The following is a 24,119-nucleotide window of genomic DNA, read 5'->3' on the forward strand; positions in this document are numbered from 1 at the left end:
CACGCTTAACTTTGGAGTTCTCAAGTGATGGGCTACCGAAAAAAAGATGCATCTTGTTGGCATAAGTAGAGCCCATCAATCCATTTAAGCTATCTTCAACTGTGTAGTCCCATACCTACATAGTCTTAGAATCATCACACATGACCTTCCCCAGGCGATGTGGGATTGCATAGCTTTTACCCGATCTTTCCACTTAGGGATCACAAGATTTTGACTGTCACATAAAGAGTTCCCTAGCAATCCCCCAAGAAATTCCCTAGCTTCAACTCGTTAAATCTAATCTTTTTCCTCAAAGAAATCCAAAGAGAAGAGAAAGAGAGTAACCGTAAGGTAGAGAGAGAGGAGTATTGCTCTGTTTTGGATTTCCTTTGGCTGAAGAAAGCTATAAACTAAGTCATTGTAACCCCTTGGATAACCTAGACCGTTGCACTGCGTGTTTAAAATAGTGCTTAACCTGCTAAGCAAGTCGTTTGAACTTAAATGTGTAATTAAAGACTAAGTCGAGGTTAAGTAACAAAAAATTTGGACAACAAAATGATTATTTTTCATTAAAATATTATATTTGTACACGGGATCCCAAAAATCAGTTTACCGACTTGTAAAAGATAAACATATACAATTTAGCCATCCTAAGCGGCAAAACAGGGTTTAACCCTAGTTCCTCCCAAGCTATTCCGACCGTTGCGATCAAGCAGGCTGCATATGTACACACCGCCCCTAAAGCTCTCCAACTCATGGCTGGTCCAGCTACCAATTCCCTTACTTGCACCACGTAGCACCCGTGAGCCAAGGCCCAGCAAGAAAACTTAAAACAACATGAACAACTAGCTAACAATATAAAAGTGGTAACTATATTTCACCATATTTAATTGACAATAGAATATATACAACAATCTCAACAAAAGTACTCAGCTCAATCAAACGTATAAATTAATCTCATCAATCAATAAAAATAGTTAAGTGCAAGCCACACTTCTGTTTATTGTAAAATGTCCAGGCCCGGCGCCCTTAGGTCGAGTCCACTAGCTTTATAGCCGACCTCGACACCCTTAGGTTGGGCTGCGCTCCGCATGCTTGCTATCGGCTCCCGACACCCTTAGGCCGACATGTAAACATATATAATTACATATGCATAATGCATAGCAAATAATCATTGACAGCGTATACAAGCAGGTCCAATCAGATATTCTCAGCTATAGATATGTTCATGTTTATAATATATTCATACAAGGGGTTTAAACCCCGATCACAACTCGGGTGCAGTTTTCATACCTCAGGCCCCGAGCAGCTAGCATATAGTAGTCCTGAGCACGATTCATAATCCTTGAGCCCTTGCGGTAAAACCTAGTCACACTACAATAATGGATAACCATTAAGATCCTAAACCACTTAAAAGCTTTGGAATCAAATACTAGCCTCCAGAACCTCGATTTCTACTAAACCGAGTAGTAGAAATCGTCCCGAGCGCTTTGGTTTGAATCTCCGAGCCTAAAAACCTTGGCTTCCCTTTATTTTCCATTTAGGGTCGCGACCCGCTCCTTAGATAGAGGCTAGACCCTCCCTACTGGAGGATACAAGTCGCGACTTGCACCCCCTGGGTCGCGGCGCGCCTGGCGAAACAAAGGCATCCCAGTCTCTTCAAGCACGCAAGCCGCGACCCGAGGCCCCAAACCCAGAAAAACCACCATTTTCCAGCGTTTTCTTCCCAGCCAAACTCATAATTCCTCAGCCAATTCAATCATTATTCCTAGGATTAACCTAGAATTCATACCGCAACATCATAACCAAACTAAATACCCCAAAAATTACTCCACCAACTCATTAAAACACAAAATTAAATCCTAAGTCTGAACCTAAACAACACCCATAAGCCACAACAAAAATTCACAAGATTAGTATAGAGTCCTTACCTCAAACAAGGAGTGAAACCCCCAGCTACCACAGACTTGACCTTGGCTTGTTTTCCCCAAGTTCTCAGTCTCAAATCCTTGTCCCCTCAGCTAGTTTCCCAAGAGTTCCTCCAAACTTTCAAACCTTATCTTTAAGGGAGAAAGGGAACGTGAAAGTGAGAGGAAGAGATATTATTCTGTGAGTTACGAGAAATCTAGAGAGTTATATCATTCCTAGAATCAACTAGGTGTAATGTCCTTAACTCAAAAAAGACCAAAATGCCCTAGCCATATGTTATCCAAAAAATTAGCATTGATGACATGGCAAGTGATCCCTGGACACGTGGCTGACACCTGGAAGAGCTCTGCTAGGGTATCGACCAGAGGACGCACTAGAAGTAGTAAGCAGCCCAATTTTACCTGCAACCAGTCTGGTCGATGGTTCCGCACACAAAGTAACATTACTGTGAAGATCTTTGTAAATCCCGAATTTAACTCACATAATCTCCTGAGTATCCGATTATTCAGGAGAGAATATCTGTAACGATCTTTTGTAATCCCCCTTGAGCCTATAAATAGAAAAAGATAGCTCAAGGAAGGGACTTTTGGCTTTCGAATTATTTGAGATTAGAGGAATTCTCCTTGGAATATTGTATTGTTCTTCAGAGGTTAGTGAAACTCATTGAACCCTTATTCTTTGATCACTCCTTTGATTCTTATATCAATAACAGTCTAAGTGGACGTAGGTTATTACCAAATCCTTGGGCCGAACCACTATAAAACTATCGTGTTCTTATTATTTTTTGTCACTACGTTCTTCTCAACACATTAATTCATATCAAGCATATTCTGACTTCGTGTCAGTTGACCAAATTCTGGGTCAACATTATGGTGCTTTCATTGAGAGCTTGATTTATCATTGCTGAGAAAAATAATGGTGAAAACTGGAAGGAAAGCTGGACAGGCGGCCGCTGCTGCGCCATCAAACCCACCTCCTCCTCCCCCTGCAAGCGTGGCGGAGGATGAGCCACATCTGGACTTTGAGGAGGAAGAGATGGATGATGCAACGCTGAAGAGTACCCTGGGGGCGTTGCAGGAGGAGCTGGCTAGTCTGAAAGCCAGTCAAGAGACTGCTGCCGAAGTTGTGGCGCGACAGCAGCAGGAGATTGAACGGCAGCGCGCAGAATTAAGCGAAAGGCAGGTGGAGATGGACCGCCGCCAGAGCGAAGCCATGGCAGCCCTCGAGGCGGCCTTGCAGCTGGCAAGGAATCAGGCCGCACCTGTTTTGCAGCCTAATCAACCTGTCAATGGGCCACCCCAGAGGGGTCCTAATCCCAGCCCACCGATCCAGCCTTCGAGTCCACAAAGACCCGAGCAGCCTCAAGTGCCCCATGACGATTTCCTGCTGGACCCTGAGGCGCAGCCACCATCCCAAGCTGGTCACGGCAATCCCCCGCAACAGAGGCAGAATAGGGCCGAGCATCAGCCTCGTAGTCCTAGACGCCGTAGGGGCGATGACCCAAACCTACCGAACAGAGGTCAGTATCCCTCTGGTAACAGGAGGGACTCAGAGTTAGGCTCTGCGGTCCGGGGTCCCCCACAGCACGATAATGCGGGGGGACGCCACGACCAGCGCAGGCCGCCCTCTAACGTTCGGAACGTTTCAGCCAGGGACGGACATCGAGGGAACAGTCAATCCCACCATAGCCAATCAAGGTTCGGAGATGGCCATGGATATAATGAAGCCGACTCAAGCAAGGGAAACGCTGGCCGAAGGAATGAAGAAAGAGGTAAAGGCAGGAGCCAGGTACCTCAAGATGACCAGCCCAATAGATGGGATGTTGGGGGGCAGCCCAAACAAAATAATGTCTTCAACCGGCTCGGGGGTAGCGAGCAGCGGAGAAGAGACGAAGATTTGTGTGACGTACTCAACGATCGCCGCGAGCGGCATGGCGAGAACGTCCCCCCAGCAATAGATGCCACAGCGATTCCTGCCGCTGTACAGGCCCAAATAGATGCCCTCAACCAAGCAGTGCAGCAGCTGGTCGGGGGAAGGACATCTTATATCGACCATGATAGGAGGAAAGGCACTCCTTTCGTACAAAGGATAGCTAATGCCGAAAATCCAAGCAAGTTCAAAATGCCTACACTTTCAAACTTTGACGGGTATGGAGACCCAGTGTATCATGTCAATAAGTTTGAAATACAAATGGACATTCAGAAAGTGTCTGAAGACGCTCGGTGCAGGATCTTCCCTGCAACACTTTCTGAAGCCGCGCAGGAATGGTTTTTTAAGTTCCTTCCCGCAAGCATAGTTTCCTGGGAAATGTTCGTAAGGGAGTTTTACGGACAGTTCTATGCAGGCCGTGTGTATCCGACCGAAGCAAACCAGCTGGTTGAAATTTGCCAGCAGGATGGAGAATCAGTAAAGGACTACATCCAGCGCTTTATGCGAGCGGCGGCTGGAGCGAAAATGGTGGGGGACGAAGGCAAAATGATGGCCATAACCGCAGGGGTTAAACGTCGTTCTCCCCTCTGGAAAAGTCTCCGAAAGGAAGGAGTGAGAACTACCCAAGAATTTTTGGACCGGGCTGATCGCTACATCAAGCTCGAAGAAGCCATTGTTGACGATGGAAAGCCCCCAAGCAAGGATAAGAAGGCTTCCAAAGCCGCCAAAGCCGCCAATGGTTCCAAACCTAATGGCAACGACAAAGGCAACGGCAATGGCAAGAATGGTGGAAAACGGTCGTATAACGAGCCTTCCACCTCCGACAATAAACGAGCCAAGGGTAATCGTTATGAACCTCGGTTCACTAACTACAGTGCCCTCGTTGAGTCTCGGGGAGAGGTTTATCAGGCCACAAGTTCTAGTGTGCCTTATAAAAAACCTGGCCCCATTCGAAAGGATATTTCGAAAAGAGACACTACCAAGTTCTGTCGTTATCATAACGACTACGGACATGACACCAATGAATGCAACCAGTTAAAAGACGAAATCGAGTTCCTTATTAGACAAGGACACTTGAGAATATACGTACAGGCCTCAGGAAATTCCCAACGAGAAGCTCCGGGTAGCAACGAGTAGGCGCCCGCGCGCCAACGCTCGCCACCCTTACAGCCTGCCCCTGTGACTGGCACACTCTTAACCATCTGCGGAGGCCCGCACCTCGCGGGAAATAGCGGAAAGGCCAGGGAACGATATGCTCGGACTCTGCGCCATGACCAGGACATCGAGATGATGACTGTGGAGGACAGTGCACCAAAAAAGGCTCGGGCAGAGGAAGGTGAAATAACCTTCTCTGACAGCGATGCCCAACATGTCCGTTTCCCACATTCCGATCCGCTGGTCGTGGACATCCAGATGGCCAACATGATGGTGAAGAGAGTACTGGTCGATACAGGAAGTTCAGTGAATATCCTGTATAAATCAACACTGGAACGCATGAAATTGTCCGTTAAGGACTTGGAGCCCTGCAACTAAACGATATACGGCTTCTCTGGAGAAGGACTCGCCCCCGCAGGATTGATCAAACTGCCAGTGACGACGGGTACAGCGCCTACAACAAGGACATTACTCGCCACTTTTGTAGTGGTCGATTGTCCTTCGGCGTACAATGCCATTATTGGAAGGCCTATACTGGTTGATCTACGGGCTGTCATCTCTATGTGGCACTTGGCCATGAAGTTCCCAACAGACGCGGGGGTAGGACGCGTGTTGGGAAACCAAAGGGAAGCCAGGGAGTGCTACAACGCCTCAATCACAAAGGCGAAGAATGGAACGTCGAAGAGCACTACCTCAGATAGGTTGCAGATGGCAGTTGATACACAAGCCCAATCCGGTGATGAAGTCACCAAATAGGGTGTTGCCCAAAGTGAGGATAGAGACTTAGATCCTCGCTTTGGGGATTTTGAAGAAAACGTTGGACCCGTCGAGGACCTGGAGGAGGTCCAACTCGACAAAGAAGACCCGAACAGAGTCGTAAAGGTTGGGAAAAACTTAGAGCCTACCACGAAGCACGCACTGGTGGAATTTTTGCGAAAGAACCAGGAGGTTTTCGCCTGGTCGCATAAAGACATGGCTGGGATAGATCCTGCAGTTATCAGCCATATCCTGAATATAGACAAGACCTTTCCACCCGTGCAACAAAAGAGAAGGCTGCTCAATAAAGATAGATCGAGAGCCTTAAAAGAAAAATTTGAAAGACTAAAGGAGAATGGGTTCATCAGGGTGGCATTTTATCCATCGTGGGTCTCCAATCCAGTGCTGGTTCCCAAGCCTAACGACAAGTGGCGGACATGCGTGGATTTTATGGACCTCAATAAAGCCTGCCCAAAAGACTGTTTCCCACTCCCAAGAATCGACCAGCTGGTCGATGCAGCTGCAGGGCACGAGATCCTCTCGTTCATGGATGCATATTCGGGCTACAACCAGATTAACATGCACCCCCCTGACGAGGATCACACCAGCTTTCGGACCGATACAGGCTTATACTGTTACAAAGTAATGCCCTTCGGACTGAAAAACGCAGGTGTGACTTACCAACGGCTAGTCAACCACATGTTTAAGGATCTGATCGGAGTAAACATGGAGGTATACGTGGACGGCATGCTGGTAAAGTCTAAGAAGGCAGAAGGACATGTGAGGGATTTACAAGAGTGCTTCGATGTATTGAACAAATACCAGATGACGTTAAATCCCCTCAAATGTTCCTTCGGAGTTGGATCAGGAAAGTTTTTGGGGTTTATTGTAAATTCAAGAGGAATCGAGGCCAACCCCGACAAGATAAAAGCCCTGATTGACATGAAGTCGCCAGAAAGGATCAAAGATGTACAGAGCTTAACCGGGAGGATCGCAGCCCTAAGTAGATTTATTTCGAAATCAACAGACAAGTGCGTCCCTGTTTTCAATCTACTTAGGGGAAATAAGAAGTTTGAATGGACAATAGACTGCGAGCAAGTGTTCCAGGCCTTGAAAGCCCATATGGCACAACCTCCCATCTTATCAAAGCCAATCAAAGGAGAAACTTTGTTTATTTACCTGGCGATTACTGAAGTTGCTGCTAGCGCGGTACTAGTGCGAGAGGAAGAGGGCGTACAAAAAGCAGTCTACTATGTCAACAAGAGACTGATCGGGGCAGAATTGAGATATCAACCAATCGAGAGGTTAGCATATTGCTTAATCCTGGCCTCTAGGAAGCTACGCCCCTACTTTCAAGCCCATCCTATTACAGTTCTAACTGACCAGCCCCTTCGGCAAGTCCTCCAAAAACCAGAAGCGGCTGGACGATTATTAAAATGGGCAGTCGAACTGGGGCAGTTCGATATAACTTATTCACCGCGAGCAGCAGTCAAGGGACAAGTCTTGGCCGACCTTATTGCAGAGTTCACCGAACTCCCAGACAGCGAGCAGTGTAAACAGCCTAGCGTGCCTGAGTCTTAAGAGAAAGCCACTTCGTGGAAGTTATTCACGGATGGGTCATCCAACGAATCCCACGTTGGAGCGGGAGTGATATTGATAACGCCGGAAGGGCATCGATTTCACTACGCCATCAGGTTCGACTTCACCGCGTCAAATAATGAAGCGGAATACGAAGCACTCCTCGCTGGGTTGAGAATGGCAAAAGATATGAGCATAAAGACGCTTGATATCTACAGTGATTCACAGCTGGTGGTGAATCAAATTCTAGGAGAATATCAAGCGCGAGGTTTAAAAATGGCGGCCTACTTAAATAAAACAAAAGACTTGCTAGCCCAGTTCACTAAGTACACCCTCCAGCAAATTCCATGAGATCAGAATTCAAACGTAGATACCTTAGCCAAACTCGCAAGCGCGAAGGATGCTGACACTTTGAACATTGTGCCAGTAGAAAGACTGAGTAAGCCAAGCATACAAGCGGTCGAATCCAGTATGGGGATTCGAATGGAAGATACATGGATGGCACCTTATTTGGAGTATCTGACAAATGGTACGCTACCAACAGATAGAAACAAAGCCAGAACTCTACAAAGGCGAGCTGCTAGGTACATACTGGTCGATGGTGTTATGTACCGAAGGGGATATTCCTTGCCACTACTCAGATGCATTACACCAGAAAAAGCTAAGGAACTCATGAAAGAGGTGCATGAAGGCTTCTGTGGGGATCACGCTGGGGGGCAGAGTTTGGCAAAGAAAATTCTAAGGCAAGGCTACTTCTGGCCAACTATGAACGAGGATTCGATGGAGTTTGTACGAAGATGCGATAAATGTCAAAGATTCTCCAAGATTCCACGAACAGCTCCAAACGAATTAAAACAGATGCAAAGTCCGTGGCCTTTTGCAGTATGGGGGATAGATTTGATTGGATCCCTACCTACAGGGAAAGGCGGAGTAAAGTACGCAGTCGTAGCAGTCGATTACTTCACCAAATGGGCCGAAGATGAACCGCTCGCTACCATCACGACCAAGAAAGTCCTTGACTTTGTTATCAAGAACATTGTCTGTCGATATGGTTTGCCTAGAAAGATAGTTTCAGACAACGGAACCCAATTTGACAACGATTTATTCACCGATTTCTGCGAAAGACATGGAGTCATTAAAAGCTTTTCTTCAGTTGCACACCCCCAGGCGAATGGGCAGGTCGAAGACGTGAATAAAACTCTTAAAGACACCCTGAAGAAGAGGCTTGAAGAAGCTAAGGGAGCGTGGCCAAAGCAACTGCCTGAAGTCCTCTCGTCGTATAGAACGTCTCACCGAACAGCGACAAGACATACTCCATTTTCCTTAGCCTATGGATATGAGGCAATGTTGCCTGTCGAATTAGATCCCCCCTCACATCGACGCCTAACATACGACCAGGACTAGAACAGTCAACTGATGATGGAATCCCTAGACTCGATTGATGAGATACGGGAGAAGGCCCAACTCCGAGTTGCTGCATACCAACAAAAAGTCGCCCGGTACTTTAACTCCAAAGTTAAAGAAAGAAAATTCAACGTCGGAGACTTGGTGCTACGACGAGTTTTCTTAAATACTCGCGACCCTACTGCTGGAGTGCTCGGACCTAATTGGGAAGGACCTTACCAGATTGAAGAAGTCCTTCATCCGGGCACCTACAAACTTGCACGCTTAAACGGAGATCTCGTTCCACGTTATTGGAATGGAGAACACCTGCGCAAGTATTATCAGTGAACAATCCTTTTTAAAGGACTGGCTTGTATTAATTTTTTCTTTTTACAAGTTTAGCAAAGAGGGTTAGCCACGCTGTATGACTAATCGCTCGTATATGTAAGATTCTATTTCAAGAATCACTCGTAAAGACATGTTTAGTCCATTTTTAATACGAGATTATAAGGGACTGTGCGCAGCCAGTCATTCTTGCCAACTTTTGTAAATTTATATTTACAAGTATTTGTTCATTACGTGTGTTGTTGTGCTGTATTACAAGTATTATTTTTTCACCCGAACAGGAATGTTCGAACAGGTCATGGTCAAGGCAAGTGACCAAGGACCTAAAGCTCCTCGATCACTTGGGGGGCATATAAGGCACATCGATAGCAAAGCATACCATGAGGTATGTAAACACATGAACAAAATGAGTGAAAGCATGCTAAGGTACTTAGAGTATTTTTCAGAATTTATATTTTGTCAAATCAAGCCAAAGTACTATGCTAAGTTCGGTCATACGAACAAATGTTATAATAAATGAAAATGTTATAGCATCATGATGAAATCTTTTACACCGCAAGCATCATTGCTTGGATGTAACTATTCAAATAAAAGAAAAGGTTTATTGTCCGTGCATCAAAGTTTAAAATAAAAATATTGTCTTTACATCACGACCCGTGGGTCGTGTAATCAAAAGATAGAGAAAATAATAAAAAAGCTCAAGAGGCACTGGGAGCAGGAGGGTCTTTATCAGCATTCTGATTAGTCGCGTCCTCAACGACCCCTTCTTCTTCAGCACCGGACAGGCTTGGGGAAGCAGGGATCCTTGCTCTTGCCTCCACTTCAGCCAGTTGAGCAGTGCAGCGAGCCAGCTCAGCAGTCCTGACATCTTCTGAAAGATAGCTGAAATCGACGCCCTGATTGTGTTTCCAGAAGTTATAAAAACACCGGAGCGTCGTCTTCTTATACATTTCCAGATTCTTGGAGTTGTCGAGCTTCAGCTGCTCCATTTTTCCCTCAAGAGTAGCGATGGCATCGTCCTTGGACTTAAGCACCCCTTCCAACCTCTTGACTTCGCGAAGATGGGTTCGGCTGGCATCTTGATACTCCTGCCTCTGCTTTATTATAGCTGCCTTTGTAGCTTCAGCCTATGATAGCTTTGTCACCGCGGCATCCCTCTGCTGAGCCATCGCCTCCAGCTCCTTTGCGTGCCTGGCCTCTGCAGCCGAAAGTTCCTCGACTGCCTTCACCTGGTGCCTCTCGATAGCCGTTGCCCTAGCTTGTTCAATGGTGGCTTGGGTGCGGGTACGAGCAGTGGTGGCAGACAGCAAAGCCTGAGGACAGAGGATAAAAGTCAGAACCTGTGGCAAAGACTAAAAGACTGAAGCCAAAAAGATAAAGAAGTACTTACGCTGGCTATTTCGTTCAGGGTCCTATTCAGAATTAGGTCTACCGTCATACTCTCTGCCTCAACCATTGCATCCTTGACACGGTCGTTTTTCCCGATGTGCGCAATACGGTCTTTGGCTGCTCGTACGGCACGACTCGAGAGTTTGGCCCCAAGAGTTTCTTCCCGCTTGTCTTGTTCCCTTCTGGGCGCAGCCGGAGGAGGGTTCATTGGAGCAGGGGGAGTCTCCTTCTCAGCAGGGGCCGGAGGATGAGCAGAAGTTTGCCCAGTAGGCACGCCCCTAGGAGGGTCTTCTGTTCGACTCTTTTTTGCAGGTCCCTGGCTCGTCTCGCCGTTGTGTCTCTGTGACGACTTTCTCCAAAGCTGAGGAACTTCCTCTTCCTCCTCAGCCTGGTATAAGTCGAAGACGTTGGGAGTGGCCATATCTGCACACAAGAAAAAACATGCAAAGGGTAAGGATAAAAGCAAATGAAGACTCTTTATCAAAACGAAAAAAGAAGGTCACAAAGTTAATACCCGAGCTACAACTACTGGTCGCTATACTATTGACTCTATTAGTCACACACTCACTATCTGGCACGAAGAAGTCTGGCCCTAGATTTGGAGTATATGTAAAGTTGCCCTCCCTGTCAAACAAATGATAAGGAATTGGCAAGTTATTTAAAAGCAAAATAACTTTACCGTTCTCATTAGAGGATTCCCCCAGGTCCACAACTGGCTCTTTGGCCTTTTGTTTCCCCTTGCCTTGGGGGGCAGAAGGCCTTTCTGCGGAAGGATTGCCCGTGGGCTCCCTGATTGTAACCCCCGTCGGCCTCCTTCGAGGAGGGGACGCAGGAGGTTGCTGCTCGGGAACCCCCTCGGCAGTGGCATCAGCTACCACGGACCCTCTTGTTTCATGGCGAGGAGCCAGGAGGCCAGACAGCCTCAGGTTTTCATCAGTAACCAGGGACTTGACGCTTTTTTCTGCGTCTGTCATCTTGGCCAAAATATTGGACCTCAACACCATGTCTGGTGTTGGGGTCGGACGTAACCATGGGCCTGAAAGACAAAGTACAGTTTGAGAAAAATGAAAGGAGACTCTTTGATTAAAAGTATTGACCAGTCAAAGACGGCTCTTACCTCCTCGAGCGAAGGCCAGGTTGTTGCTGGTTATGTCCGGTGTAAGGAAGTACTCCTTACTGTACTGCCCCACGTTCGATATGTGCGTAGTGTCGCTCAGGAATGTCCGGTTTGTCTCCTGGTGACAGAAGTGGAAGAAGCCCGTCCCATATTGTTACGGGTTGGATTTAAGGTCGAAAAGATAATTGACCTCGTGGGGGGTAGGTTCTGGCCATTTTTTAAGTTTGTACAGGATATAGAGTGCGACCAGCATTCTATATCCATTTGGAGTAATTTGGAAGGGGGCGACGTTGAAATAATCAGCCACCCCTTGATAAAAAGGATGTAGAGGGAGGAAAGCCCCTGTTTCTATGTGATACCGAGACCAGGAGCTATATATACCTCCGGGGAGGTTAGCCCTTTAGTCTGCGGCAGGAATTTTAATGGAAACCCTTGTGAGAGGGTACTTCCAGAAATAGTTAGCAACCATTTGAAGGGTCACTACGCTGGTCGGGGAAATATACCACTCGACATCAGGCAGATTCTGATGGCGAGGGCGGGCTCTAATTTGGATGTTAGGGTCAGGAACAGGATTGTCTCGACCGCTGGTCGAGGGAGCCCTAGCCTGCGAATCAGGTTGGGCAGGAAGGTTTGGACTATCGACAGATTCAGGTCTTTTATTGCCTACGGATTTGGAACGGGCCATTTGAGGAGGAGAAGGACGAGGTCTGGGTGAGGATCGAGAGAAAGGAATCTCGTGGATTCGGTCGGCCGGTTGTTCTTCGCCCTCGAGCAGCTGGGCAAGAAGATCGTCGTCGATGGGCCGTTCACCTCCCCACAAATCTGGCATCAAGCTCTGCAAACAGAAGAATGGGGAGGTGAGGATAAAGAATTTTTAAAGGCTTTTTAGAATAACGCTGGTCGAGTATAAAAGCCAAGCCTTTATACAACAGCATTATAACAAAAAGCTAAAATTTTCTGCACAAACAGTTTGAAAGACGTATCAAAGGGTGAAAGTAAAAGGTTTTTCAAAAAAGCTTTTTTAACTCCCCTTAGGGCGGGAAAAACCTATTTTCCAACTAGCCTAAAGATCGAAATTTTACTTCGATTTTACGTCCTAAAAGTATGATCCTGACTATTAAACTAACTCGTAACCCTTTTTCGCCTACAAGTCATTCTACTCACAGGCATCTCAAACCAGAAACAAATGAACTCAAACAGTCAACATACAGAAGCATGCATCATGAAAATTTGAAGCATGAGAATTTGAAAACTTACCAAGAAAATGATCGTGGAGATGGAAAAAGGGTCTTCGGAGATCAGGGAACTCTCAGACTGAGTCTTGAAAATGCAGAAGAACGGTCTCTGGAGAAGATTAAAGCTCTGGTTTTTAGGGTTTCTTGAGAAGGCAATGGCGTGCGTAAAAAGAAAAGGAAGATTTCAGAGGTATTATATAAGTTTGTCTGTGGCATTAAAAAGGTGTAATCATCAGTTTCCCTTTTTCGAAGTATGGGGAAGTGGAATGGCCGTCGAATTATTACTGGGGAACCGAAAAGTCATGATTAGACAGAAGTAGGTTGCTTTTTCCAAGAACACACGAAGGGTTCTGACACATAAGGCGGGGTTACCGAAGAGTCGTTCGCTCAAAAGTTTATTTATTGCTCGTGATAAATAAACTTGGGGGGCAAATTGTAATATCCAACATTTTCATTATACATTTTTTTATTATAAATCAGAGTTTTAATACATAAAATGTACAAGTTTACAAATTTAAGAAATAGTAATGGAAAAATAGTGTTTAAAATATCATTTTATGTTTTAATGAGATTAAAGAGAGAGAAACTTGAGTAGTCAAGTATTGGACCCAAATGTCATATAATTTTAATTGAGGATTTTTATAAAATTAAGAAAGTTTTGCTAAAGGGCTTATTTGAAAATAATTTTAGTATTTTGGGTCCAAGTGTAATTTAAAAAAAATAATAAAAAAATAAAAATAAAAAATAAAAAAGAAAAGAAAAGAAAAGGCTTCAGCCTTTCTTTTTACCCGAGCCCCTCTCTCTCTCTCCTCAGAAACTCTCTCTCTCTGCGTGCTACTGTTGCCGACGACGCATGAGTACTTTCCGGCCACCACTTTTAGCCACGCGCCGGACCGTTAGATTCAGAGGCCTCCGAACTATCGTCCCACGCGGGAATCTAGAGCTCACTCGCCGATTAAACGCCTCAACCACTCGATTTAAGTTCGGCCACCCCGCGACTTCAAAGTTGCGATTCGGCCACCGCGGGCATCCGTTTGCCGATCCGTCACCACCATCGTGCTCCTCGTGTTGTGGGCTTCAAAACCCAATAACTTGTTCCTACATCTACCATAGTTGGGTGGTGGGCCCACCACGAGCCACCGCGATCCACCGTAGACCGACGGTCGAAACTTAGTGTTCGAGGTTCCGAAGTACGTTTTGAGTTTCAGAAAATCACCGTTTGACTTATTGTGGAACCCGATCATTGTGGTATAATTTCTTTGACCTATATTGTGATTTAATTGTGATTGATTAGAGTAATTGTTATTATGTGTATTTATAGTATATAATTATATATTATTGATATATGGAATATTTTCTGTAATTTACTGGCTGTCTGGGATTATATGTATTTTTTATACAGGTTTTGATTTTGGGATTGTCCACTTTATAGCCGTTGTGCTGTCCAATTTTCTAGAAACTATTAGATATTAAATAAAGTATAAAAATACATATTTAATTGATTTTATATTAATATGAAAATTTTTATGATTAAGTAATTTTAATTATTATTGTTATTATTTTGTTAAGTAAATCAATAATATAGTTTCATATATATATATATATATATATATGAAAAGTGTGATTTATAGTAAACCTATTATTTAACAATTATTCTTATATATTAATATTTTGTTAATATTTGAATATCAAAATAATATCAGTATTAGTTTCTTACAGTTATTGATATTTGTAAGACCAATAAATTTTGGATAAAGTATATTTATTATATCACTGGAATTGATATTATGACTAATTAATAATAATATAAATATTTATATTTATATTATTATCATTATATCGATTATTACAACTTTATGTTAAAAATATGATTTCTTTTATAAAATGACTATTTGAATATATACATTCATATATGTATTGTTATTGAAGTATTTTTGTTATTAATATTGAAGTAAGTTTATTTATAGACGATAATTATTATTCTTGTTATTATTATCATAAGAGTACATTATCTTATGAGCAAGATTTAAAGCATGGTTTTATATGAAGAGTTATTTGTATTACGTTGATAATAATTATTATTATCATTCATATAGTTTATGGTATTGTTAATATACACTATCAATAGTGTATATTTACAATTTTGATAGAATTTAATAAATGATGTGCCTTGAATAGGATTTGTATGGATTTGATTGATTGACTCTTGCTGAGCAATTTAAAATAAGCTAAGGACCTAAGGTAAGTAAATATCACCTTTTGTGCTTAAGTGTAAGATGCATGACTACATTGATTGTGTACATCTGATGAGTTAAGTATGGTATGATGATGATGCATATGATAAGTATGTGAAGAATGGTTATATGAACACCATAAGGGTGTTGTGTGATATGTAATTGATGAATTCCGTGATATATGAAAGATGTCTTACTTGGTTAAGAATGATATGAATTATGTGCAAGTATGTGTTCTTATGTTGATGGATATGTGGATTACTTTATGTTCATGATTTGTTATATGTTATGATATATGAAGCGTTTAAGTTTTTAGGCTGGAAACCTTAGACCTGAGCCATAGCTCTACGTTAAGGTATAACAATGCCACCAACCCAAAGCTTCATGTATTATGACTAAAGATGTTTTGAGTTATATGAGATGTGATACAATGCCTTGATTGAATACCATCAACATGAATCATGAACATGAACATTGGCATTTCAGCATCAGCATGTATGAATGGCATGTACAGTTATGTGATACATTATTATGTGATATAAGACCATGCATATGAATATGAGAAAAGTTATGAAATGCCTTGAAAAGTCTTATGTAAAAATTTAACATTTTAATGACACAAGACTTAAGCAAAGTGATAATAATATGTTTAAAAAGGGTGCCACTGTTTTGATGAAGCAATTAAGTAAGTTTAGCAAAGAAGACGAAGGTCTATAAGACTAATAGTGGCTGCCCACTAGTATGGGCTAGGTCAGAGTTGACCATTCAGACATGCTTGCCATGTTCCCGTCTTTCTCCTCCATATGTGTAATAAGTATGGCAGCTATGGCGACGATGAAATGAGTGTTATGATGAGCCTAGCTGAGATGATGGCTAGCCGGAGGAGAACCCATGAGATTCTATATGATATGTGTAACAAGCCCTGCAGGCATTGGCCGAATCAAACAGTGTGCACAAGTGATATTGGACCCATAAAAATGTGAAACTAAAAGAAAGAGCATAAAAGTAAAGTTTGAAAGTGCATGAGCAATAAATGAAATGCATAAGTATATAAGTCAGCATATTAGTATATATGCACTACAAACTCACGACATTCATGTGTATGTGTATGCATGAGATTTGTTTACTGAGCGTTAGCTCATTATGTTATTTTCCAACATTTTTCCAGGTGTGGCTTTAGCTGTTGAGCAACTTGTGGAGCACGGACTCAGTAGCAATGCAATAATGGTTTAGAGTTTTCATATGGCTGCCTTAAATTTAAAGTATTCATACGTGTAATAATTTCTTCTAATAAGTTTATATAAAAGTTTTAAATTTTTATGTATTTCTTCATATCATTTTATTTAATTCTTTTGGTCAAGTGCCTTACATACTCGTAAATCCTAGAATTACGAGTATGTGGCAGACGTACCCTACCTTAGGGACGTTATACAAATGTTATCCAAAAAATTAGCATTGATGACGTGGCAAGTGATCCCTGGACACGTGGCTGACACCTGGAAGAGCTCTGCTAGGGTATCGACCAGAGGACGCACTAGAAGCAGTAAGCATCCCAGTTTTACCTGCAACCAGTCTGGTCGATGGTTCCGCACACAAAGTATCATTACTGTGAAGATCCTTGTAAATCCCGAATTTAACTCACACAATCTCCTGAGTATCCGATTATTCAGGAGAAAATATCTGTAACGATCTTTTGTAATCCCCTTGAGCCTATAAATAGAAAAAGATAGCTCAAGGAAGGGACTTTTGACTTTCGAATTATTTGAGATTAGAGGAATTCTCCTTGGAATATTGTATTGTTCTTCAGAGGTTAGTGAAACTCATTGAACCCTTGTTCTTTGATCACTCCTTTGATTCTTATATCAATAACAGTCTAAGTGGACGTAGGTTATTACCAGATCCTGGGGCCGAACCACTATAAAACTATCGTGTTCTTATTATTTTTTGTCACCACGTTCTTCTCAACACATTAATTCATATCAAGCATATTCTGACTCCGTGTCAGTTGACCAAATTCTGGGTCAACACCAGATACTGCAAATAAATCCACATAATAATGTGGTATCAATCATTTACTCATATATATTAACATTTATGCTCGCAACATGCCAATATTACAAATATGCCTCAGCTATAAAGAATGGGTCCACATGCATATTTAATACTCATAAACATGCATATAATCATACTCACATTATCATATATATCATGCATGCCACATAGTCACACATTTAATCACACATATGTCCAGTTATGCCCTCCCGGCATGCTAATCTAGGCACTAAACCCTATTAGCATTTTTGGGACGTTACAGTCATCATATTGGGATAATGACCAAGATGCCTCTTGGTTCGATATAACCCCTTTAATGTCACCAAGGGCAATTTAGTCTTTTACCACTTTTCCCTCTAATTCCTCAAATATCACCAATAACTCCAAATAAAATTCCCGGTAATGCACTAAATTACCAAATTACCCCTAGGCTCGCCCCGAACTCGATATTTGACCTCGTTATGACCAAACTGCTACTTTGTTCGCTAGGATCGTCTCGTGCCGAATAATCCAAATATATCCACATAATAATGTGGTCTCATCATATATCACAAATATATAATTATATATTCAAATATATTCATAACGGGTCAAAATTACGAAAATGTCATTATAATAAGAAACGACCCACACACATATTTAATAAACTTAAACATGCAATATTAGTCATATAATAATATAACTCACATAATCATGCATAATATCACATAATAATATATTAAACCAATTATTGCCCTCATGACTCCCTAATCAATGCACTAAGCTATATTAGGGAATTTGAGACGTTACAAGTGACGCGTTACCTATGAGGTGACGCAACACATGTCTCTCTGACTTGGTGCCCCAAAACTTGTCTCAAAACATCTCCAAATACCCCCAAATTTTTTGGGTATTCTTATATACTCTAAATAAACACTTTGTACCCAAAAAGATGATTTATAGATACCTATACCAAAAGTACATATGTTGACTTTAGTGAAACCGTTATGGTTTTTGCACATTTTCGTGCCTAACTAATTTTACTATGTATTTAACTAATCATAATAGTTATAACATGCATCTCACCAATTTTTAAAAAAATTTAAATAATTTAAGGTGTCAAAATTAGAACTAAATCAATGAGTTGATCATATAATATCTATTATATGTACAATATAGAACATCATATAACAAAATTTAAAGGCTAAGAACAAAGACACTTTGGTAAGCCTTTATTCTACTAAAAATTTATTCCAATATTACCATGTCACTCGCTGGCTCCCCAAGTGGTCCATTCATACATATAAAAGAGATTAAAAAACCCAAATCGTAAGCCCTAGAAAGAATCAACCTTCACCCTCATCTCTGACCATTTTTCCCGTGAACCAAACTGAACTAGTACAGAAAAACGGCGCAAAATCTCGATCAAATTTCTTAATGATGGCAGATTACGAAGCAAGATATGACGGTAATGGAAACGACATGGACGGCTACGATGGCGGTGGTTCCTCTCCCCAACCTCGTGGTAGCAGTCACGGTGGCCCCGAAGATTATACCGACTCCAAATCTCAGGTTGAAATATGCTCATACAGCACACCCTTTTTACTTGTTTTGGCGAAAATAAACTTATATTCGGCCTAATTTTGGTTATTTTTGTTGAATATCTGGTTTTAAGTTTTAGGGTTTTTGTGGAATCTGAATGAGATGAAAGAATTAGTCTCAGCTCTGATTTTGAAGGGTTCTTACTGCATAATTTAGACAATTCTGCTAGATGATCTATCATATTGCTATTAGGGATTAAAATTTGTGATGATTATAGTACTCTAGTTGGTTTTAGAGTGTTCTTTAGTGGAGTGGTTTTGTTGGTACTTGTTCTAGTCTTGTACTAGCGATAAGATACATTTTGTGATCAGTAGAAATTTACTGTATGTGGTTTATTATCATGAGAATTTCATATTCGAAAATTTTCATGTTCTTATGTGCTTAGATTTGAAATGTTTTTTTCAATTTCTTTATTGTAATGATTGATGTTACTAACTTATCTTTTTCAGCATGGTTCTCGCGATTATGAGAGGGAGTCTTCGAAGAGTAGAGAAAAGGAAAGGGAAAAAGGGCGTGAAAAGGAGAAAGACAGGGGTCGGGATAGAGATAGAGATAGAGATAGAGATAGGGACAGGGACAGTGGGAGAAGCAAGGAGAAGGACAGGGATAGGGAAAGAGACCGGGACCGGGACAAAGATAGGGAAAGAGACCGGGATAGAGATAGAGATCGTGATCGACATCATAGAGATCGCCACAGGGATCGAGGTGAGAGAAGGTCACGAGGCAGAGATAGGGATGAAGACGATGATGATTATTACCGCAGTCGAGATTATGATAGGTAATATTATTAGTCTAATGAACTTACTAAAATTTAAATCAATTTTTGTTTCTTGTATTTCACTCTTTTGTACTTCTTGAGGTATTGATGTTTAATTTCCTACAGACGGAGGGATTATGACAAAGACAGGGATGACAGACACCAGGTCCGGTCTAGTTCACGCTCAATGGGTCGGTCTGAGCACAGATCTAGGTCAAGGTCACGATCTCGTTCACGCTCGAAAAGGTACTATGCGAGAGCTTTTCGTTAGTCTTTTTACATTAGTTGTTGATCCTTGAACTTCCTTGTCTGAATCATCTTATATTTAGAGTATTTTCTTCACACTTGATAGTCAGGATATGAACAATTCTACTGTAGGCAGTGTAGTTTGTTTTGTAATTCTTTTTTTATTCAAATTTATTGGTTGTGATTTTGGTGTCCTAACATTTAGTACTTGCAGCAAAAGGATTAGCGGTTTTGATATGGCACCTCCTGCTTCTGCAATGTTAGCTACTGCAGTAGCTGCTTCAGGTACATTTTATCAACATCACTTTAGCATTTTGTATTCTCTTAACTGCTTTTTTTCTTTGTTGGAATAGTGTGGAAAGTTCGTATCAAATTTCATGGTGTTATTTTGGTAAGATATATTTTGTTTCTTATTTTGTGAATATAGCTTTATAAAGAAGTGTTCTCTGGATGGGCTATAAATTTTTTATTTATTGCTTGGTGAATAATTCTGGGACTGAGAGATCTCTTTGGTTTTTTTTCTTGTGTTTGGTGTTTGTTTGTTTGTTTGTGTCTTGTCTTTTGTTGTAAGAAGGCAATGTTGGGCTACTAGCCCCACTGTGCTGACAATGGGTGTGAGCCGACTACTGTAGCTTTAATGTACAAGGAAGAATCAATGCACCGGTTTGATGGATCTTGTTCGTCTTCAACCGGCCACTATTCCTTTTTTGGTAGTCTTACAAATATTTACTCCAGAATTTGTATACAAATTCCTTTCATCTCCTTTGATAAAATGTACTCTTAAGGTTATGACATGCTTAGTTTAATGAAATTGTATGGAATTAAAAGTGGAAGGTGTTATTTTACTCTACCATCCTATAAGCAGAAGTTATATTATAATAGTTTTCAGTGACTAATTTATTATGTCATTTTATTTGCAGGTCAGATTCCTGGGACACCTCCGGCTATTCCTGGAATGTTTCCAAACATGTTTCCTTTAGCAACTGGCCAGGTGAATCTCTACCTCTACCCAAAATAAGCTATAAATAAAAAGTTGGCAGTATTACCTGTATGGCATGGCTTGCATTGTTTTTTTTTCTCTGTTGATTTTGTGTTTTGTTTCCTTGCAGCAATTTGGAGCTCTTCCAGTTATGCCAGTGCAAGCCATGACTCAGCAGGTTGGCATGAATGTGTGTGTGTGTGTTTGGCGTCTTGTTGAAATTGCATTCTGCATTTCCTAGAAAAGCAACAGTTTATATTTTTTTTGATTAATTTTTTGCATTTCAGGCTACTAGACATGCCCGGCGGGTGTACGTTGGAGGGCTTCCTCCTACAGCAAATGAACAGGTAAAACACCTGAATAATTCTTTAATTATCTCACATAGTTGTTTTTCAGTTAACATTATTATGCACCCTTTTGTGATGGCGGGAAATTCTCTTGAATTTGTTTTCTTTGTGGAGTTGAGTTAAAGATATTATTGGACTTATTACTGAAGATCACAATTAATGATTGATTGCGTAGTGCCTCCTCCACCCATGTATTGCTTTATTAAAATAATCTAATATTATTAAGATTGTTTAAAACTACAATTGTTTACAAATAAGTTTTATCGATTTAGTGATTACATTGAGCTTACAATGTTTCTGCTGCAGTCTGTTGCAACATTTTTCAGTCAGGTGATGGCTGCTATTGGAGGAAACACTGCTGGTCCAGGTACATTGATGTTTCATCTTAATCTATATGCATAATTAGTTAATGTTCAATTGATATTTGGTCTGATTTTTTTTTTTATTCATTTGGTGCAGGGGATGCTGTTGTAAATGTTTATATCAACCATGAAAAGAAGTTTGCCTTCGTGGAGATGAGATCTGTTGAGGAGGCCAGTAATGCAATGGCTTTGGATGGGATTATTTTTGAGGTATTTAATCTTTTTGGTTTTGTGTGTGTGTGTGTATGTACACATCGGTTCAAATATGGAACATTTCTAGCACTGGTGTTGTCCAAAGTGCATTGCATGGTATTTACCTGTTTGATTAATTTATTATTTTTTCAAATGCAGGGGGCTCCTGTTAAGGTGAGGAGGCCGAGTGATTACAACCCTTCACTAGCTGCAACTCTTGGCCCTAGCCAGCCCAATCCCAATTTGAATCTGGCTGCTGTTGGGCTTACACCAGGTTCTGCTGGTGGGCTTGAGGGTCCTGATCGCATTTTTGTGGGTGGGTTGCCTTATTACTTTACAGAAGCACAGATTAAGGAGTTACTGGAGTCCTTTGGCCCGCTGCGGGGTTTTGATTTGGTGAAAGACAGAGAAACAGGAAATTCAAAAGGTTATGCCTTTTGTGTTTACCAAGATCTTTCCGTTACAGACATAGCATGTGCGGCTTTGAATGGAATTAAAATGGGTGATAAGACTCTGACTGTTAGACGTGCCAACCAAGGTGCTAACCAGCCGAAACCTGAACAAGAGAGTGTGTTGTTACATGCACAGCAGCAGATTGCGTTGCAGGTATGCTGAGATCCTTATCTGCTTTTGCAATTGTTTTGTGAAGTTGCCTAATCATGAATCAGTTTGAAGATAAATATATAATTCATGTTACGATGAAATATGTTATACCTGTATGAATATATATGTTTATATGCCATATGCAATAAATATTTGAGAACAAAACACACAAGACAATATCTCTTGGAATGACGTGGGTCCACACACCTATGTGGACATCTTATTTACTAACGCAAGGAAAAGAGTCAATGAGACCCCCCCAAGACAACTATTTTTGAAACAAAGGCATAATAGGGCATATGTTTTAAGGGAATCCCATTTTTAGCTATAAGAGAGAAAGTGAGGGAGTGTTGATATCAAGTGAGGTTTCTTCTAAATGCTCGTATTGTTTTCTTTGTTAGAAAGACTGTATTTTCTTTTCTTCCTATTATAAAAAGAGAGGGTATTGTCAATTGTGCTCTCCTTATTTTAGAGAGAAAAGTTGTAATCCTTTTGCTACAGTGAAATCCTTCTACAAATTGCCTATTATTTTTCAAATTTTTCAACATGAAACTACTTTTACAGTTTCTATTTCAGTAATTGCATTGGATGAGTTGGACTGAAATACGTATTTTCGATCAGTTTCATTATATATCTTTGAATTGGTTGATATTTGCCTAAGCTTCTGTGTATCTTCCTGTTCCACTATGATCTCTTAATGTTATTCTTTTGCAGAGATTCATGTTGTTGCAACAACCTGGTGCTGGTGCGGGTCCTGGTGCTGGTGGTGCAGCAGCCTCCAAGGTCATATGTCTTACTCAGGTAGTTACTGCGGATGAGCTACGAGACGACGAAGAATATGAAGACATCATGGAAGACATGAGACAGGAGGGCGAAAAATTCGGTAACCTTTCTTCTTGTTCTATGCATTTCGCTCTTATTTTACTCATTAATTTTTAGTAGCTTGCCAAGTTGGTGGCATCGTATTAATTTTTTTCTGTGTCGAATCTTTCTGTTTTACAGCCTTTTTGTTGTCCCACATTCTGCTATAAAGAATCAGGCCTAACATACAAACAGAAGCCTCCATGACTTTCTATCTGATTTCACCTTGGATTCTTTTCATCTTTTTATAGAACTTACTGATTTTGAATTCTTGTTGTTTTGTTATGCAGGTCCATTGACAGGAGTGGTGATCCCACGACCTAGGCCAGACGGTGAACCATCCCCTGGAGTAGGGAAGGTACCTTAGAATTGTTTCATTGCTTTGCTTCCATTTTCAAACATGCTTATGAACTGAACTGTCTGATGCTTTTATTATATGTAACTATTCTGATTAATGGATTCTGCCGTTTCTTTCCAGGTATTTCTTGAATATACAGAAATGGAAGGGGCTTCTAAGGCCCGTGCAGGATTAAATGGAAGAAAATTTGGTGGGAATCAAGTAGTGGCTGTGTTTTATCCTGAAAATAAGTTTGCTGAGGGGGATTACGATGCCTAGTTGTTTTTCTCATTATTTTAGATAGTTGGAATCTTAAAACAGCTGTCTATTTTTTATCAATAGATTGATGTCTTTTGTAGCTTAAAGATTGAAACTTGAGTGAATTGATGTCTGTTTTTTCTGGCTAGTTAATGCAAGTAAATGGTGACCATTTAGACAGTCTATTTCTCTATAGTGTAATTTTCGTAGATTATGATAGGTGTCACCCAATACACACAATAATGTGATGTGCATGCACACCATGACTTGGCATGTTTCTTAAATCATTAAAAAAAAAAGTTAAAAATATGACGATTCTATAAAATATAATATATTGATTACCATAAACCTAATAACAAAAAAGTCATTTATCGCACAATCATTTTCTTTTCTCCTCTCCCATTTAGTTCTCTCTTCTCATCCTCCGTTGGTGATGCCTACTCCCCCCAATACATCGACGCATCTCAGCCCTTCAATGGCGACACACCTCCATCATCTATGGTTCTTTTTTAAAT

At 41.3% G+C, this 24,119-nt stretch overlaps 1 protein-coding gene across 3 annotated transcripts; it reads left to right on the plus strand.

Annotated features, from left to right (window-relative positions):
• Positions 1–18,380: 18,380 nt before the first annotated feature.
• Positions 18,381–23,784, plus strand: LOC133812597 (splicing factor U2af large subunit A). 3 transcript variants are annotated; one of them, XR_009883998.1, is made up of 13 exons: positions 18,381–18,632; positions 19,112–19,440; positions 19,546–19,665; positions 19,880–19,950; positions 20,586–20,656; positions 20,775–20,834; positions 20,932–20,991; positions 21,298–21,358; positions 21,451–21,563; positions 21,705–22,151; positions 22,863–23,031; positions 23,151–23,367; positions 23,488–23,687. XR_009883998.1 is itself a non-coding variant. In XM_062246384.1 (13 exons), exons 1-13 carry the CDS (start codon positions 18,498–18,500, stop codon positions 23,623–23,625), a joined length of 1,842 nt encoding a protein of 613 aa, XP_062102368.1. In that variant the 5' UTR covers positions 18,381–18,497; the 3' UTR covers positions 23,626–23,784. The 3 variants fall into 3 exon arrangements, 2 of the variants coding, with proteins under 2 accessions (XP_062102368.1, XP_062102369.1); XM_062246384.1 differs by having other exon boundaries at positions 23,300–23,367; positions 23,488–23,784; XM_062246385.1 differs by having other exon boundaries at positions 20,775–20,822; positions 23,300–23,367; positions 23,488–23,784.
• The last annotated feature ends 335 nt before the right edge of the window (positions 23,785–24,119 follow it).

This window comes from Humulus lupulus, chromosome 1 (genome assembly GCF_963169125.1).
Source record: "Humulus lupulus chromosome 1, drHumLupu1.1, whole genome shotgun sequence".
Classification (NCBI taxonomy): Eukaryota; Viridiplantae; Streptophyta; class Magnoliopsida; order Rosales; family Cannabaceae; genus Humulus; species Humulus lupulus.